Source organism: Dasypus novemcinctus, chromosome 3 (genome assembly GCF_030445035.2).
Source record: "Dasypus novemcinctus isolate mDasNov1 chromosome 3, mDasNov1.1.hap2, whole genome shotgun sequence".
Taxonomy (NCBI): Eukaryota; Metazoa; Chordata; class Mammalia; order Cingulata; family Dasypodidae; genus Dasypus; species Dasypus novemcinctus.
In genome coordinates, this window is record NC_080675.1 from 125,150,235 (window position 1) to 125,165,447 (window position 15,213).

Consider the following 15,213-nt stretch of genomic DNA (forward strand, 5'->3'; position numbering starts at 1 on the left):
AGTTACACTTCTGTGCCTCAACACAACCTGTGGCCATCTTCCAGGCTGGACCCCAGGGTGAGCGTGGGGCTGAGGAAATAATTGGTGAACTAAGTCAACTAATTTTGTACATGAGAATCAGGCCATTCCTTCATTGAATTTACTATTAGAATCGGTTGACGCACGGCGGTTGCCATGGCCTGTGGTTTACTTATGTTCATTTGTGGAACTGCCCAAGCTCATTTGAGAAACTGTCAAAACATGTGAACAGCCACAAAGGACCAGGTTCTTTTAAAAGACGGAAAATAAGACAAATTGAATAACCAAACTTTCACGAAAATGAAAACTTATCTTGGGTGAAATATTCTTATGCTCAAAATCCAATTAAGAAATGCCTAAGGTGGAAAAGAAAAAGCCTAAGTTCTTCTTCTGGTAGCTACCCATCATGCAGGACTGTGGATTCGAGGATCTGGCACATCTAAAGCAGCACGCCCATTCCTGTGTTCCTGCCTCTCCGTCTTGCTTTATTTTCCCCTGCATACTCAGTGCTCCCTCACATCGCATATTTATGAGTTTAAGGTAAGTTGCTCCCTTTAAAACATGAGCTCCACATTTGTGTGTCTTGTCCATTGCTGCATCCCCAGAGTCTAGGGAAGGGTGGCACATGGCAGGTGCTATAGAAATACTTGTGAATGAATGATTAAAATGTTAATTGTGATTCACTTAATGATTGTATTAGTTAGCCCTTCCTTTCTGTCACCTTCCGAAGTGATCTCTGCTTTTGCATGTAGCAGAGATTCACATGCTTTCAGAAGAAAGATATTTTAGTACCAATTCTAAAATATCTTTTTTGCTATGTATAACTTACAGCTTGCCACTGCCCAGACACACTCGAACACGCCCCTTACTCCTTCCTGATACACATCCAGGTCCGGGTCAGGCACGTAATGCATAACATTAATCACCTTTTAGAACTTCACAAACCTTGCTCACTCTCAGGATTTCAACCAGCATGTCATAGACAGTGTCTCTGTTCTTCTCAAGAAAACCTTCACATTTATACTCCACCTATGCAGAGAGTGAAACTATTTCAGAAGAGGCAAAAGCAGACAGCCTCTCTAAGTACCTTTTCTTTTTTTTTTTTTTTAATAATGAAGAGGCGACAAAAAGGCGACCTTACAAAAGGAGATTCAGGTTCTGTTTATCCCAGCAACCCCATTACCTACAGGCTTAGAAAGCTGAGGGTACATCATCTGACAGAAAGAACCGGTGCCCCCTCCCCACCTGCCTACATTTCTCACTAGCCATCCATCTCTCTGCACTTGCCCTTCAGTCCCTCGGGTCACAGATGGCCTGCCCTTCTCTGCACTGTGTGCAGTTAATACAAAAAAGACCTGGCTTGGGCTTATTTTACTTTTGAAGCCACCAGGAGGAGGAAAAAGCCCAGAGGCATCCTCTGGGTTCCAGCAGAAATGTTTTCCTAAATCCAGCACTAACGTGGTAAACAGGAAACAAACAGACCAAAGCACCCGAGGGCCTCAAGGCCCTGAGAGTCAGGCACAGAGTGGGTAGACGCACGGCTGGAATCGGCTTAGGAAAGCTCTCCGCACAGCCCTTTTTGATGAGCAAGGCTTTCCGCCTCCCTCCAACAACCCTCCAGGATGGCTGCTTAAACGATCAGATCCCAACAGTTTATGCTTCTGAGCTATATATTTTAACATGCGATATTGTATTTTTCATAAGTTAAAAAATAAATTTAAAGAATAATTCTGAAAAAACTGTCCATATTAACAAACAGTAGACAAAGAAACTTTTGAGAGTGCTGGCTCCTGGGGGCAGCGTGCTCGGGGACTGCTGGACACGGGCTCTGCTTCGTCTCCCTGGGTGGGGAAGTTGTCTGGCCGGCGGCGTTTGGGGTAAGAACCACCGGGAACGCTGGATATCTGCAAATGCTCCCTTGGGAAGGAAGTGCGAGGACTGCCGTAAACCTTCCAGAACGGCCGTGAGCCACTAGGACGAAGGGGCAGAGGAGCAGCGAACACAGAGCCCTCAGGGGCAGGGAGATGTGGGGGGGGGGGGGCAGTTTCCAGGCAGCGGCATGTTGGGCAGGGGTGCTGGGCTGCTGCGTCCAGGTGGCCGCCTTGCTTTCAATAACCATTTTATTTCTTTGGCTAATTAAACTGAGAATCTAATCTAACCTAACAGTGTACCGGCTTTCTTCCCACCCATCCCTAGTCCACCCTAAATCCTGCACAGTTCTTTGGAGAGGGACTTCTTGGAAGTATCATGTGAGAGAATTAAATGCAGAGAAACAATCTATGACAGAGACATCCTTGAAGTAAACCTCATATGTGCTTTTTATAATGCCTAATCCTTTTTCCCTCTCTTTTCCCCATTGGATCAGAACCCTGAAAGTATAAGGGACACCAACTAGTAAATATACCTTGACATCTCATCATTTCATATGCGTCTTTTCAGGAACCTACCTGAAAAACACGAGACACTGTAACTCTTCCCACCTTTCAGGCACTACCTGCAGCCTCTAACTCAGCACGAGTTGCCTTTGGACTGTTTCCATGATCCCTACACACCCAGCTGGGCCACGGGAGCATCACCCCGCCCGGAAATGGGACAGAGGATAGGGGCTTCCTCAAGGAAGGAAAATGCCAAAATGAGAACATAGGTTCAGGCAAGTGGTTACAGAGATTACCCCCATTTGTCCTCTTATTTTCTAAGCTTTCTGTAATGTGGTTTGTTCAGTTTTTTTTTCTTTTTAGAAAAGTTAACATTTAATAAAAAATAGGAATTATATAAAGAAGAAAATAAAGAGCACCTAGAAAACCCATCAGCTAGAGTTAACCTATGTTACCTCTGTAATAAATTTATTACAGTTTAATGAAAAAGGAAAACCTCAAAAAAGAGTTTTCATTATAGGTTGTAGCAATTTCATAAGGAAAGTAAAGCAATAAGAGGTTAATGAGTTTATAGTAAACCTAAAATCAGAAATGAGGCTTACAAATAACACATTTATTTTTAAAGCAGTACAGGTTAAACTCTATGTATATTGTCACTGAATCAAATTAAGACTTGTTCAACATACACACTTTCTCCTATATATCCTTCATCTAAGCTGCACACTATGTGCAACTTTGAATCTAACTAGAAAACTCGCCACCCTGCCTGCTCCCTCCAGGAAACTGCTCAGGGTATGGAGTGGACAGCTTGTTCTAGATCTTCATGGTACCTTATCAGCGAAGTGCTGGATGATAAAGGATGTGTTTGACATTCGGGGTTTTTCAAACAACGGGTTCTTGTTGACAAAATTATTATACAGCTTTTGAAGCCAGTTTTCATCAGTTCCATGTGGTAACTGGAAAAGAAAAGCAAACCAAATAGCAAATAAGAAAACAACAGATGAAAGATGAATAGAGGTGAGGAGAAGCACTAATTTTAAGAAACCGAGATGATAAATTTAAGAAATCTCAGAGTGAACTACTGTAGATCCACAACCTCTTTTACGGAACTCTAGACACACATCTTTCCTTGATCTTAACAATCTTCAGGGTAATATTTAAATGGCTACATTAATTTTCTTTTAGAAGAACAAAACATATTAAGTTAAAAAGAAATGGCCTTTTGATTACTTAAGAATGAAGAATTTTATTTATGAAAAATTGGCCATATTGTCTTAATTTTTCCCAAAGAAACCTAAAGGTTCAGGAAAAATTAGCATGGATTCATGATGTAACATCATTTTTATTCTCAGTGAATCAGAAAAGACTGGTGCCCAACTAGAAATCCTCCCTGTGCCCCAGGAAAATAGCTTTCCTTTTGTTTTACTGCCTAATTTTCTGCCTCCTTGAACTAAGATCTTACCTTCTTGCACTAAGCTAGTTGCAAAACTTGTTCTTGATAGTGGTGATTCTGAAGCTATCAATTACCTTCAGCCTGACCTCAGTTGAGTCTAACGTTGCGCCTTGCCTGAATGCTTCCTGTGTCACTTCTTTGTGACACTGGTTGCCTAGGGAATGCCTGTATGGAGTGGGTACAGACAATTCTTACAGCTTCCCTACCTCTGCACCCCCTGCCCCCAGGAGATCATTCACAAGGCCCGGCTCTAACCCAGCTCTCTAGTCACTGCAAAGGCTCCGGCACAGCTGGCACCAGAAAAGATAATCGGGTGAGAACAGCTATGGATTTGAGAATTCTAGAGGGAAAACACCTGTAAGTTTTCAGCATTATAATATTTTTTGTGTATACAAAGAAATCTTTGGGAAAGAAACAAAATCCATGTTTGAGCATCAAAATATAGCCTTTAAACTGAAAATTTAGTAATCTCTTGAAGATTATTTTTTCCTAGGGCCTCGTGAGGGGCGCTGCTAGGCTGACCCACTGCAAACTCAGCTCTTAGAGGGAAAGAATAAGAGAACTCCTGGACACCTTTTCTCACACATCTTATGGCATTGAATTTCCAGCTACACCTCCTCATGACCCACCAGAGCCAGGAAGTAAAAGAAAACAATTCTTGTTAGTCATTAACAGCTGGAGTGAATCACTTGCTGTTTCCAAGCCTGCTCCACCTAGGGGCAGCCCACAGGGCCCTCCCTGCTGGGTGTTACCTAAGAGGCTGTGCCTATTACCCAAGGCTGACGCGGCTGGGGGTTCGCCTGTGGGTGGGGTTCACCTAGCTCTCTGGGGTTCTCACTACGCTTTACTCTCCAGCATTAAGATCCAACTAAGGGGGAAACATTGGGATTTTATGTGTCCATTTCAAATGTCCACCTGACAATATGCTCATCTGTTACTACTGAGAAGTCAAAAAAAATTATTTTATCAAGTTACCAAGCATTCTTCATCCAGTAATTCCAAAATGCCCATTTTTGCTTCAATGAGGTCGATAACTGGTTGATTGTCATAAAAATCTATCAGAGTCCAAGGGATATCTTCCTTCATATATTCCTCTTGTTCAAGTTTAAAGACATGCTGGGAATCAAAAGTTTATAAGGAAAGTCAAAGAGAATATTGAAGCATGATTCCAAAGAGCAGAATATAAACATTTGGAAAAAATAGGATAAATTATTGATTTATAATATGTATGTTTAAACAGGAAGACCGTGAAGTACAGACAATCCCTCTTTATTGGTATGACAGTTTGAGATTATTAATGAATCCCAAAAAGAGAGATTGTAAACTAATCTATTCCTCTGACTGTGATACCCTTTGTATGCATTAGATTCAGCTGATATGTCTTGATTAAATTACCTGTTGAGATTATGAACACTCACTCAAAAAGACACAAGAAGAGAGACTCTGTCATGTTTGATCCTGGGGCCCCAGGGAGAGACGAGGGATTTGCCTGATAAGTTTGCAGCTGAAGAGAACAGAGCAGCTGAGCAGCTGAGAAGGCCTGGAAAGAAATGAGCCCTACGCCAGAGACTGATACAGGAAGCCCTGACAGACAAAGGCAGAGATTGCCCCCATCTTGCTTCAACACGTGGCAACTGACTTAGGTGAGAAAGCACCTCTTATGGTACATTGAGTAGAATTTCCACAGCCTTGGGACTGTAAGCTTCTACCCCAAATAAATATCCTTTATAAAAGCCAACAGATATTTTAGTACTTTGCAGCAGCACCCCTTTGGCTGACTAATACCATTGGTGAACAATGCAGCCGAGTTTCTAACATGAGTCTAGCAATCATCTTTCCACCCTGAGCATGTACACCCAAGAATGCTTGCCACAGGGCCACTGTGAGATGCCAACAACTTGGAGATCTTGTTCAGGACTATGAGGGTATCAGGGAGGCTTCCCGAAGGATGTGGCTCAGACACACCCTGGAAGATGAATGAAAGTTTGTCTGGCAGGCAGGGAGAAGGAGAGGGAGGACAGCCTCATGATAGGAGCATCCTATCATGACATGGATGCTCGGTGAGTGAGTTCAGTAAGTAGGTGATAAATGAATGGTGCCTATAAGAGGCTAAAGAGTTTGGTGGTGATGGGAGGTGATGAAAGTGCAAAGCATGACAGATTAGACCACATGAGACCTTCGCGTGCTCCCTGGAGAATTCAGGCACTGTGGCCTTTTCCGAGGGCAAGGAGGTCCCACTAAGGGGGTTATTAGGGGAGGGTCCTGGTGAAACCTGACTTTTGGAATGTACCTCTGAGGTTGTATGGATGATGGCTTTGAAGAGGGCAACCCTGGAGCCAGAGAGACTAGTAAGAACTCCACCCAATATTCTATGGTGGCTGGGAGGCTGTGAGGGGCTGCGCGGGGGACTCCGGATAAGGAAGCTGAGGAAGAAGGGAAATTTTAGGATGAATGTTAGGCTACAGGGATGAGGTCAATGGTGGCAGTTTAACTGCGGAAAGGAGCACAGAGGAGAGGAGGCCAAGGTGACAAGTTCACTTCCAGACTAGTTACTGTTGAGACCCCTGGGCCATCCAGGTGCACTGTTCAGCAGCAGCCAGATTTATGGGACTGGAGGTTAGGAGTGGGGCCTGTTGAGACTTCATGCGCTGACATTGTAACTATTATTCCTCCCAGCAGGACCTGCATGTTGACAGATGTTTTAAAAAAAAAAAAAAAAGGAGGAGGAGGATAAGAGGAACAAGAGGAACTGAGGAAGGAGATGAGGAAGAGAAGATGATAAAGGAGGAACGGGAAAGAATAAAAGAAAAAAGGGAAAACAGGATGACAGCCCCTGGTGTGCTCTTTGAAGCAGGGTACCTTGCACAGGTACATTTTGAGGTTGGGGTGAATGTGTGTATGTTGGAGAACAATGTGGCACTGGAGTCCCAGCAAAGGGCAGGGTATGCAGGCATGGCTGGACTTGGGGTGAGTTATGCTGAATACAGCACTTGGAATAAATCTTAGTTGTTGGAATAAACATTTAGTTCCTAAATGTCTAGGGGAATCTTGAGAATGCTATAGAAATGGACATTTTCAATGGGATGAATTTTTATTGTTTATACCTGTATTGATTCCTTGGGGAATGGAAAAGGAAAGAAAGTAAATGTTTACTGAGCATGAGTCAATGTTAAGTCTTCTTCCCCCAACAATATTAGATAGATGTTATTGACTCACTTCAAAAATGAGGAAACTGAGGTTCAGAGAGCACAAATTTCCAGGGGAGTAGGTGGTAGTGCTGCAATTCAAACCCAGTCCAGTCTGCGCTAAAACCCACACTTTCCACAATGTCATGATATCTTTACTCACAGGGGTTTTTAGGAGAATTAAATGCCTCAAAACTGCACGCTAACAAAGGCATCATCTTTCCCTTGGGTGATTGCTAGGATTTTAAAGGTATTTCTATTATAAATTGGTGTCAAAATTCTTCCCATGGAAGTGTACTGGAAAGTTTAGGATGGAAACTTAAGGGAAAATGTCAGTATAAGCATTGTCATGTAGCTTTTCAGGAATGTAGCCAAATATAAAAAATAAGAATAAAATTTGTTTCATAGTTGAGGCACTATAGAATGTCAACTTTTAATTTCATTGCTCTCTGGTTAGAAGCAAAGCATTGTGTTAAGTTCAATTAGGGATTCAAAAGTGAATTTGATGGCAACCCTGTATTCAGAGACCTTATCAAGGTTAAAGTTGTATTTGATACACAGAGCAACATCAAAACACCAAAATAGCCATGAGTAACAATTAGTTAACCTTTTGTCAGTGTCTTAGTCATCTTCATATCCTAGAACCCAAGTCAGCATACTAGGCATCCAACAATGCTTTTTGAATAAACAAATTTTCCCAATTAAAAAAAACCCACCTAGCTTGCATGTCTTTGTTGTCTCCACAGGTAGGCATGTTTGATCTGACTGGTAATCATGAAGGTGCCCTACATTAAGATTGGACAAACTCATTCCTGTACTCCATCAGCCATCTGTTCTTTATTAGGCCAGGTACTGAGCTGGGCTTTGTGCTTAGAGAGACAAAGAACATGATCCCTGGCCTCCCCCAGGTCACCAAGTCTATTTGGAGTCTTGCAGATAAAGAGTGATAACGTGTGACAGGGGCTGTGACAGAGCCAATCCCATAGAAGGCTTCCTATCCCAGAAGGGGCACAGAGACCCCGAGAAGTCTCCGGGGGCAGCAGAATCTCAAAAGGTGAGCCGGAGTTAGCCAGGTGAAGATGAAAGGATGGGGAAAGGGTGGGAGCAGGTGGGCTAAAACAGAGGGCAGCAGGTGGAAAGACACAAAGGCTCGCAAGAACATGGAGGCTCCAGGGAACTATTAAATAGTTTGATCTGGTTGCACAAAGGACCTGTATCCAAGAGTGGTGGGTAATGAACCAAAGCTGAAAAGTTGTCAGGTAGCTGGCAAGGGACATAACGGGAGTCAGGATGGCCCGACTTCAAGACACGACCACGGGGGAGTGGCAGTGAGTCAGCGTGTGGCGCCTTTGATAATTGGGGGATTTGAAGAACAAGACGGCCTGACTTTGCCTCCCTTCCCATGTTGGTTTCCATGCAGCGCTGACAACTAGTTTCAAGAAGGCACAAAAATCACCTACCAGGTTAAACTGCTGTTGCAATTTTTCATTGGCATAATTGATGCAAAACTGTTCAAAGCTGTTCACATCAAAGGTTTCAAAACTGAAATAGAGTTTTTAAAAGTTAAAATATAACTTGAAGGGCATATGCATTTGCTTATATATTGCTAAGTTGTTTTCTTTAATTGTTAAATGTTTTTGACACTTCTACACTTAAAAGTTTGTTATGTTTTCTGCAAGTTTTAAATATATTCAATGCTCCCGGTAGTCAATTTGTAAATTATCTTTTGGGGGGGGGGCGAGTAGGGGAAAAGAAATCTGGCGAACCTCCTTCTGTGAACCAGACATTATATAGCAGGCATGACGCAATGCGGTATTTCATTTAACCCATCTAACAACACTGATATCGGTATTATTACCCTCACTTTATAGACGAGGAAATCAGGATGCTGAGAGGTTAAGAAACTTGCCTGAGGACACACCGCTAGTGTCAGAACTTAGATGAAAGCCTGACTCTACCCTCTGGGTTTTAAATGAAAAAGAAATTTCCTTTCCCCCACTCTTGTCCATGGAGGGGAGAGGCAGTGCAGTTTTGCCTCTCCAAGGCCTGTTTACATGGCTGTTGGAGGAAAAGGGCAGGGTCATTTAATACCCCACTGCCCAGCAGATCCTTCCAGATACAACACAGATGTGGCCTTGCCTCCAGGCTCAGACTTCAAATGAGCTTCTCCATAGTTGCCCAGGAGTTGCAAACACAAGAGCCTGGAGGAGCCAGGCAGGTGTCTGAGATTGAAGCAGGCTGGAGACCACACGACAGTGAGGGTGTGGGGGGGGCCAGGAAGTTAGAGCCCTTGATGCTCAAGAGAGGCTTTTCTAGGAGCTATCCACTCTGTAAAGCACAATGCGGGCCAAGAAAACACGGGCACCGGAGCAGACAGCCTCCTGCTGGGAGATGGCTGAATGCAGGGCGCTGAGCCCGGCGAGCATCTGTGGACGTGACCGCCCTTGACCCTAACCCCAGCCCACCGTTACAGACAAGGGTTGGAGAAGAGGGTAGCCACAGCTACCTCTGAACGCACCTTGACCCCCGCCCTGGTGCCTGGGTCTCAACTGCTCTAATCCTGAGGCACCTGCCAGCTCCAACCAGGGGTCCCCCTGGAGTCTCGGCTCACTTGCCTGAGCCAAGTTGGCTCAGTTTAGAATTCCTGAGCAGGGGAGGGGGATGGCTGGCCTCTGGACAGCTCCAGGGCGACGGTGAGGGAGCAGAAAGCACCGGGGCAGGGCGGCGGCTCCACCCCGCCTGCAGGGATCAGGGGTTCCGAGGCCTGTTTGGACACCGGGGACTGGGCCTGGGGAGGTTCAGAAGGGCCTCTGGCCACAGCCAGGGCCAAGGCAGAGAGCCAGAGATCCAGCACCAATGATTATTTTCCTGCCCCTTTCCTCCCCCACGACCCAAGAAAGGGCACTCAGAGCCGAAGTTCAAAACCCACAGAAAGGCCTCAGTTTGCGACTTTAGACACCAGATGCACATTATCTACAACAGTGCGCCACATTTGGACAAGGCTGAGGGTTTTCAAGATGCTTCCACCACTTCTCTCATTTGAGAGAGGCGAGGTATGGGTGGGCCACCCTATAGGTGAAGAGTCTGAGGCTTGCAGAGGGTTTGTGACCTTCCCAGGGTCACACAGCCACAGTGCTGCAGGGTCGGGCTCCGGCCCGGGGTTCTGACTCCCAGACCCAGGCCTTCCCAACTCTGGGTCCAGAGAAAAATAAATACCGACCTGCAGGGGAGCCACAGGCCCTCTGCGTCGCTCTGAGCCTAAACCTGAACGCTCACAGCATCAGCAGCCTTCTTGCTTTTTTTTTCCAACGTGGCTTATTTTCAGTTCAAACTTAGCTCGGGTCTCTCAAAAGTTAAAGGGTGTGAGCACGGATTTAGTGGCAGAGGGTTCATCTCAGTGTGAACGGCATGAAAGGATGGGCCCAGGGGGTGGCTGTGATGCTTGGAGAGGTCATTTTTTGGGGGAGACAGCATTAATTCATGGAGGGGCAGCAAGAATGTTACTTTTCGGTGGAAGAATTTAATTTTAAAATACACTCTAAGATGTTCTTGTGAATTTACAAATACTCTTGTCTCAGGTTTGCCCTCTTAGCCAAAAATCCAGATCCCCCACGACCACGGCCTGCGGGCCCCTTGTGCTCTGCCCGCTCTGGGGAATGTGCGCACCAGAGAATGTTCCGCAGGCCCAGGCGGCCCCCGGCCCCCCACAGGTAAGGCAACCGCCAGGCCTCCCACACGCTTATTCCCAATCTCTAAATTCCGAGGAGTCATCCCAACCCCTAACTGTCTGCCTGTCTCTCCCCACTAAGATTTCACCCACGGCGGGGCGGGCCACACGTCCAATGCCATTCACCAAGGATGCCCGACACAGTGCCTGGTGTGTTATATTTGTTGGATGAATGAAATAATACGGTCTTTACAGGGCTGGTATTTTTAAGGCATTTTTAAAACACAGAAAAAAGTAGGGAACAATATGACAATCACGTGTTTCCAGCACAGAGAACGACCACTGTTAACCAGGACTACTGCCCTTTAAAATGTTACTGAATTTTTTTTTTAACTGGCTGTTCAAATCCTTTTTTGGAACATGGCAAGGTAAATAGTTTACAAGACTGTCCCTGGAATGTATTAGTGTTTTATAACTGTTGACACATACTATTACTTGGGAGTCACACATTAACTTAGAATCTAAATTAAACAAAATACCTCCCATGAGGCACCGTCTCCCATCAAACAGCTTATGGGAAAAGCTGACTCTCGGCCTGGGAAGGTGTTCAACAGCAGTGCTGGGGCTCCCCTACACCCCTTCTCCCCAACCCCCAGCCGACAGCAGCAGGGGACGGGAAGGGACTAGCCTATGGTGCCTCCATGGATGAGCCCCCACCCGAGAACCAGGATTGGCCCTGGGTGGGGGTGAGCAGCTGAGCGTGGCGACAATGCCCCGAAGTGGCCTCCACACTGGCTGTGCCTGCTCACTGGGGCCATTCTACAGTCATCTTGAGCACACATGACCCTGGACTGAGAAGGGGAAGGCTAGGCAAAGAGGGAGGGAGAATGGGATTCCAACCCGGAGGCTTCGTCCCGAGTGTTAGAATTGTCTGCTTGTGGAGAAGGGCAAATACACACCCCTAATCACCCAAGGACGGAGGAGCGTTTGGGTATGAGGAGCCGGATGACAGAAGACCTGGGTTTGAGTTTTCCCTCTGGCCACATGACCTCGGGCAAGGCATGGGACCACTCTGACCCTCAGTTTCCCTCTGTGAAATGGGAAAGGGAGATTGGTACTCCCACCTCACCGGCCTCTGTGGGGAAACAGGACTGAGTGCCTCCCAAGTCTCTGGAGCTACCTCGACAAGTTACTTCATCATCCTATACCCTCCAGTTTTCCAACTCTAAAGTGGGGTAAATACAAGGTTGTTTAAGGATTAAGTGACAAAATGGCATTGAAGCATGGTAAATGGTACCCATTGAGCGAGTGTTGTTGGCCCTTACTCTAAATATAAAATGCTGTAGTACAGGAGTCTTTAGGTAACACCCATTCATGAAAAAACAGACCATCATCATCTTTCTCCTCATGTGAAACAGAAAAGAGGAACCAGATGAAATGGTCTAAAACTAACTAGGCATTCGATACTTAAATGAAGAAAAAACAGGCTCACCGGAGAGGATCTTACCCATAAATGTCCAAAACACCAATAAAAGTGTGCTGCTTGCCTGAAAACTGCAACGCTTGGTTAATTTTCTCCACAATGAAGTTGAACAGGTGAGCATAGATCTTTTTGGCCAGCGCGTCCCGGGCATTGACAGCCTGGGAGCTCGTCATGGGCTTCACCACTGTCTCGGCGGCCGTGACGATTTTGCGATTGCACAGCCACTGAGCGACTCTGCTGGCCTCCAGGTCCAGGAGCTCGCAGAACATGCTCAGGTGACTGTCGTCCTCCTGCAAGACAAGCACGGGCCCCGTCAGGGCCACCCAATGGCCCGAACCAGCACTGCCCGCCTGGCCGGGGCCCCTCGGTCCACACTGGGACCCAAGCAAAGATGAGGAGGAGGCCTGGTGGCCAGAGCCGGCCCGGCGTACAGGCGGGGAGCCACAGCCGCCTCTGCCCTGGCCCCGGCCCGTGCCAGCGCACCGCGGCTGTGAGCGCCGGGCCGCCCTGGGCCGCGTCCCACCCGGGAGTTTTCACACTGGCTAAAGGACGTCGGTATGATGAGGCCACCGAAGCCATTCCCCTGTCCCCGTGTGTATGGGAACAGCCTCAAGCCCTCACTCTTCCCCCTGCGCCACGTCCAGACCACCTGTCAGACCGTGCGCCCACCCTGTCCCTCCTCGTGTGGTCAGGGGTTTGCTGGGTGGTCTGGCCCGAGAGGTACGCAGGTGTCGTCCTCAGACAGACCCTGGGGGGCTCCCTGGCCTGAGCCGGCCTCTTGGCCTCCAGGGGGCTGAGATAAGCTTCTCCTGGACACAGCGGCTACTGCTTCTCCCCCGGCCTGGCACGAGAGCGCCCCTTTGGCCAGCAGATGGGGGGTGGTGCTCCCCGCTGACCCCCACCCCAGCACGGACAAGGGGCTCCTGTGACTTGGTAGAGGAGACGTGCCCCTGTGGGACAGTGCCGTCTTTCCTCTCAGGACAGGGGCCCTTCCAGGGCAGCCGAGGCTTCGTCTTGACTAACTGGGCAAACCACGGGACTGCATTTTAAAGTGTGAGAGTGTGGTGGAGGAAGCATCTAGAAGTCCTGTGCCCCAACCGCTCTCCACCGCACCCCTCTCAGCAGCACCGCACTAAGGCGAAGCTGGTTTCCAGGGCACCTGCCCTCCCACTGGGGAGGGGATCGGCAGAGCCACTGACTTCCTTCCTTCTAAGGACTAAACCTCCTGAGCCCCCCAAATTAAGCTATCGGCACTATTTTAGGGGGAAATGCAAAAGGCAGCCTTTCATTTCTTGTTTTTTCCTAAATAAGAAGGCTTCATCCAAATTTAATTTGCCCAAGTTTTCAAAAGGAAGGGTATGTTCCAAAGCTAGGACCAGTTACGACAGGGTTGGTAACTTCCTACAAACACTTTTATAGGAATTTCCAAAGGATTTTTAGTTGATCGATTTTAATTCCGCCTCCAAAATACTACCTTTGCAACAACCTTCACAGGATGGAGTTGACTGTGACGGGATTTGTTGGGGTAGGAATGACTTTTCAGTCTATGAGAATTAGAGAAGGAGAAGGCCCAGCCTCTCGGAGGTAAATCAGCAAGGACGCTGAGGGGGAGAAATGCCCTTTCAAGCACACCACACTCCTATCCCAGGCCCACCATCGGCTCTCTCAAAACCTCTAAGTTGTTAAGTGCATTAACTAACTCTGTGAGGTCTGGACCTCAGGGGGGATGGAGATGGGAACGTAGCATGGGCACCAAGGAGAGGAAGGAGAACTACTTCCTGGTCATAGGGCAAGAGAGCCGAGACTTCACTGGTTGTACCAACTGTCGCCATCAGTTATTTTGGAGACATGAAAATAGACAGGGTAATACAAAGCTTTGAACTGCTTTTGTATTTCAGAAAAACATTTTTTACTACGTGCTTTTCTTCTTCTTTATGTGGATATCGATGAAGACTAACCAAATACATATACCCTGTGTGTTCTCATAGTAAGTTGTTGTGGAAAAGTCATCCACATAAACTTATTTTGTGTCCAATACATAAAGAAATTGCAAACAAAACTTGTGTGGGAATATACGGCCACAGAGGAAGCAAGCGCCATTCATGTTTGACGCGGGCTAAAAAGTGCTCAGTGCCTGAGCAGCGCGTTCAAGCCCTGCATCACCTGCACCTCCCCACCACTGCACGCCTTCACTCGCTCACCCTCTCTGGATGCACCGACTTTCTAACAGTGCCTCCTGCCACAGGGTCTCTGCACTTGATGTTCCCTCTGCTTCAAATGTTTTTCCCTCAGATAGATCGTGCTTTGCTTCCTCACCTCTTCCAGGCCCCTGTCCCCTGCCACCTTACCAGAGAGGCTTTCCCTGACTCCCCTATATGAGAAGCACCATCCCTCCTCACCCCACGCCCTACTTCAGCATCCTCTGAACAGTCATCACTGCCGACAGAGCCTGCAGTTTCGTCTCCTCTCTCCTACCCCCAGCAGCAGATTTTAAATGCCCTGAAAGACTTTTTGTTGTGTTCACTGCTGTTTCCCCAGAGCCCAAAACAGTGCTTGGCACAGAGTAGGTATTCAATATTTTTTGAACAGAAAAACAAATAAAAGAATGTATTTTTCTTCTCCACCACTGCAAGGGGAAGCAGCTTCTCTCTGCTGAAAGGCAGCCCTCGAAACCCCTGCTTCCTCATTCCTGTTAAACCGGTCTCCCCAGCAGGCCCAACTGTGCGGTTACTGATGATCCTCCAGGCGCAGGAAGGGAAAGACACAAGCTTCTTACACTAACTGAGGACCTCTCGGTGCCCACTGCTGTGATCTGCACGTTGCCCAGATGCAGGATGGCTGCCAGGATCTTAAAAATGTCCTTCTGAAAGTCCTCCTTGAAACCTGAAAATAAAAATTTCTTGAATTAGGAAAACTGTGTTTCTTCTCTTACTTAATTACTGGTAAGACAAGCACCTGAATTCTTTCAAGACACTCCAATATTGTTAGCACAAAGAGCTGGAGCAGAGCAGGTGAAGTGGCTCCCCAGGAGA

General features: G+C 46.9%; 1 protein-coding gene across 2 annotated transcripts in view; it reads right to left on the reverse strand.

Moving 5' to 3' along the window:
• Positions 1-15,213, reverse strand: part of MYO5C (myosin VC) — a 99,245-nt gene that overhangs the window by 59,258 nt on the left and 24,774 nt on the right. For both annotated transcript variants that reach the window (XM_004483495.5, XM_012521600.3), the window contains 6 exons: positions 14,958-15,064; positions 12,206-12,471; positions 8,492-8,573; positions 4,822-4,962; positions 3,224-3,349; positions 964-1,047 (listed from right to left, as the gene is read on the reverse strand). In XM_004483495.5, coding sequence (XP_004483552.2) covers positions 964-1,047; positions 3,224-3,349; positions 4,822-4,962; positions 8,492-8,573; positions 12,206-12,471; positions 14,958-15,064 — 806 coding nt within the window. The remainder of the gene's footprint in view (positions 1-963; positions 1,048-3,223; positions 3,350-4,821; positions 4,963-8,491; positions 8,574-12,205; positions 12,472-14,957; positions 15,065-15,213) is intronic.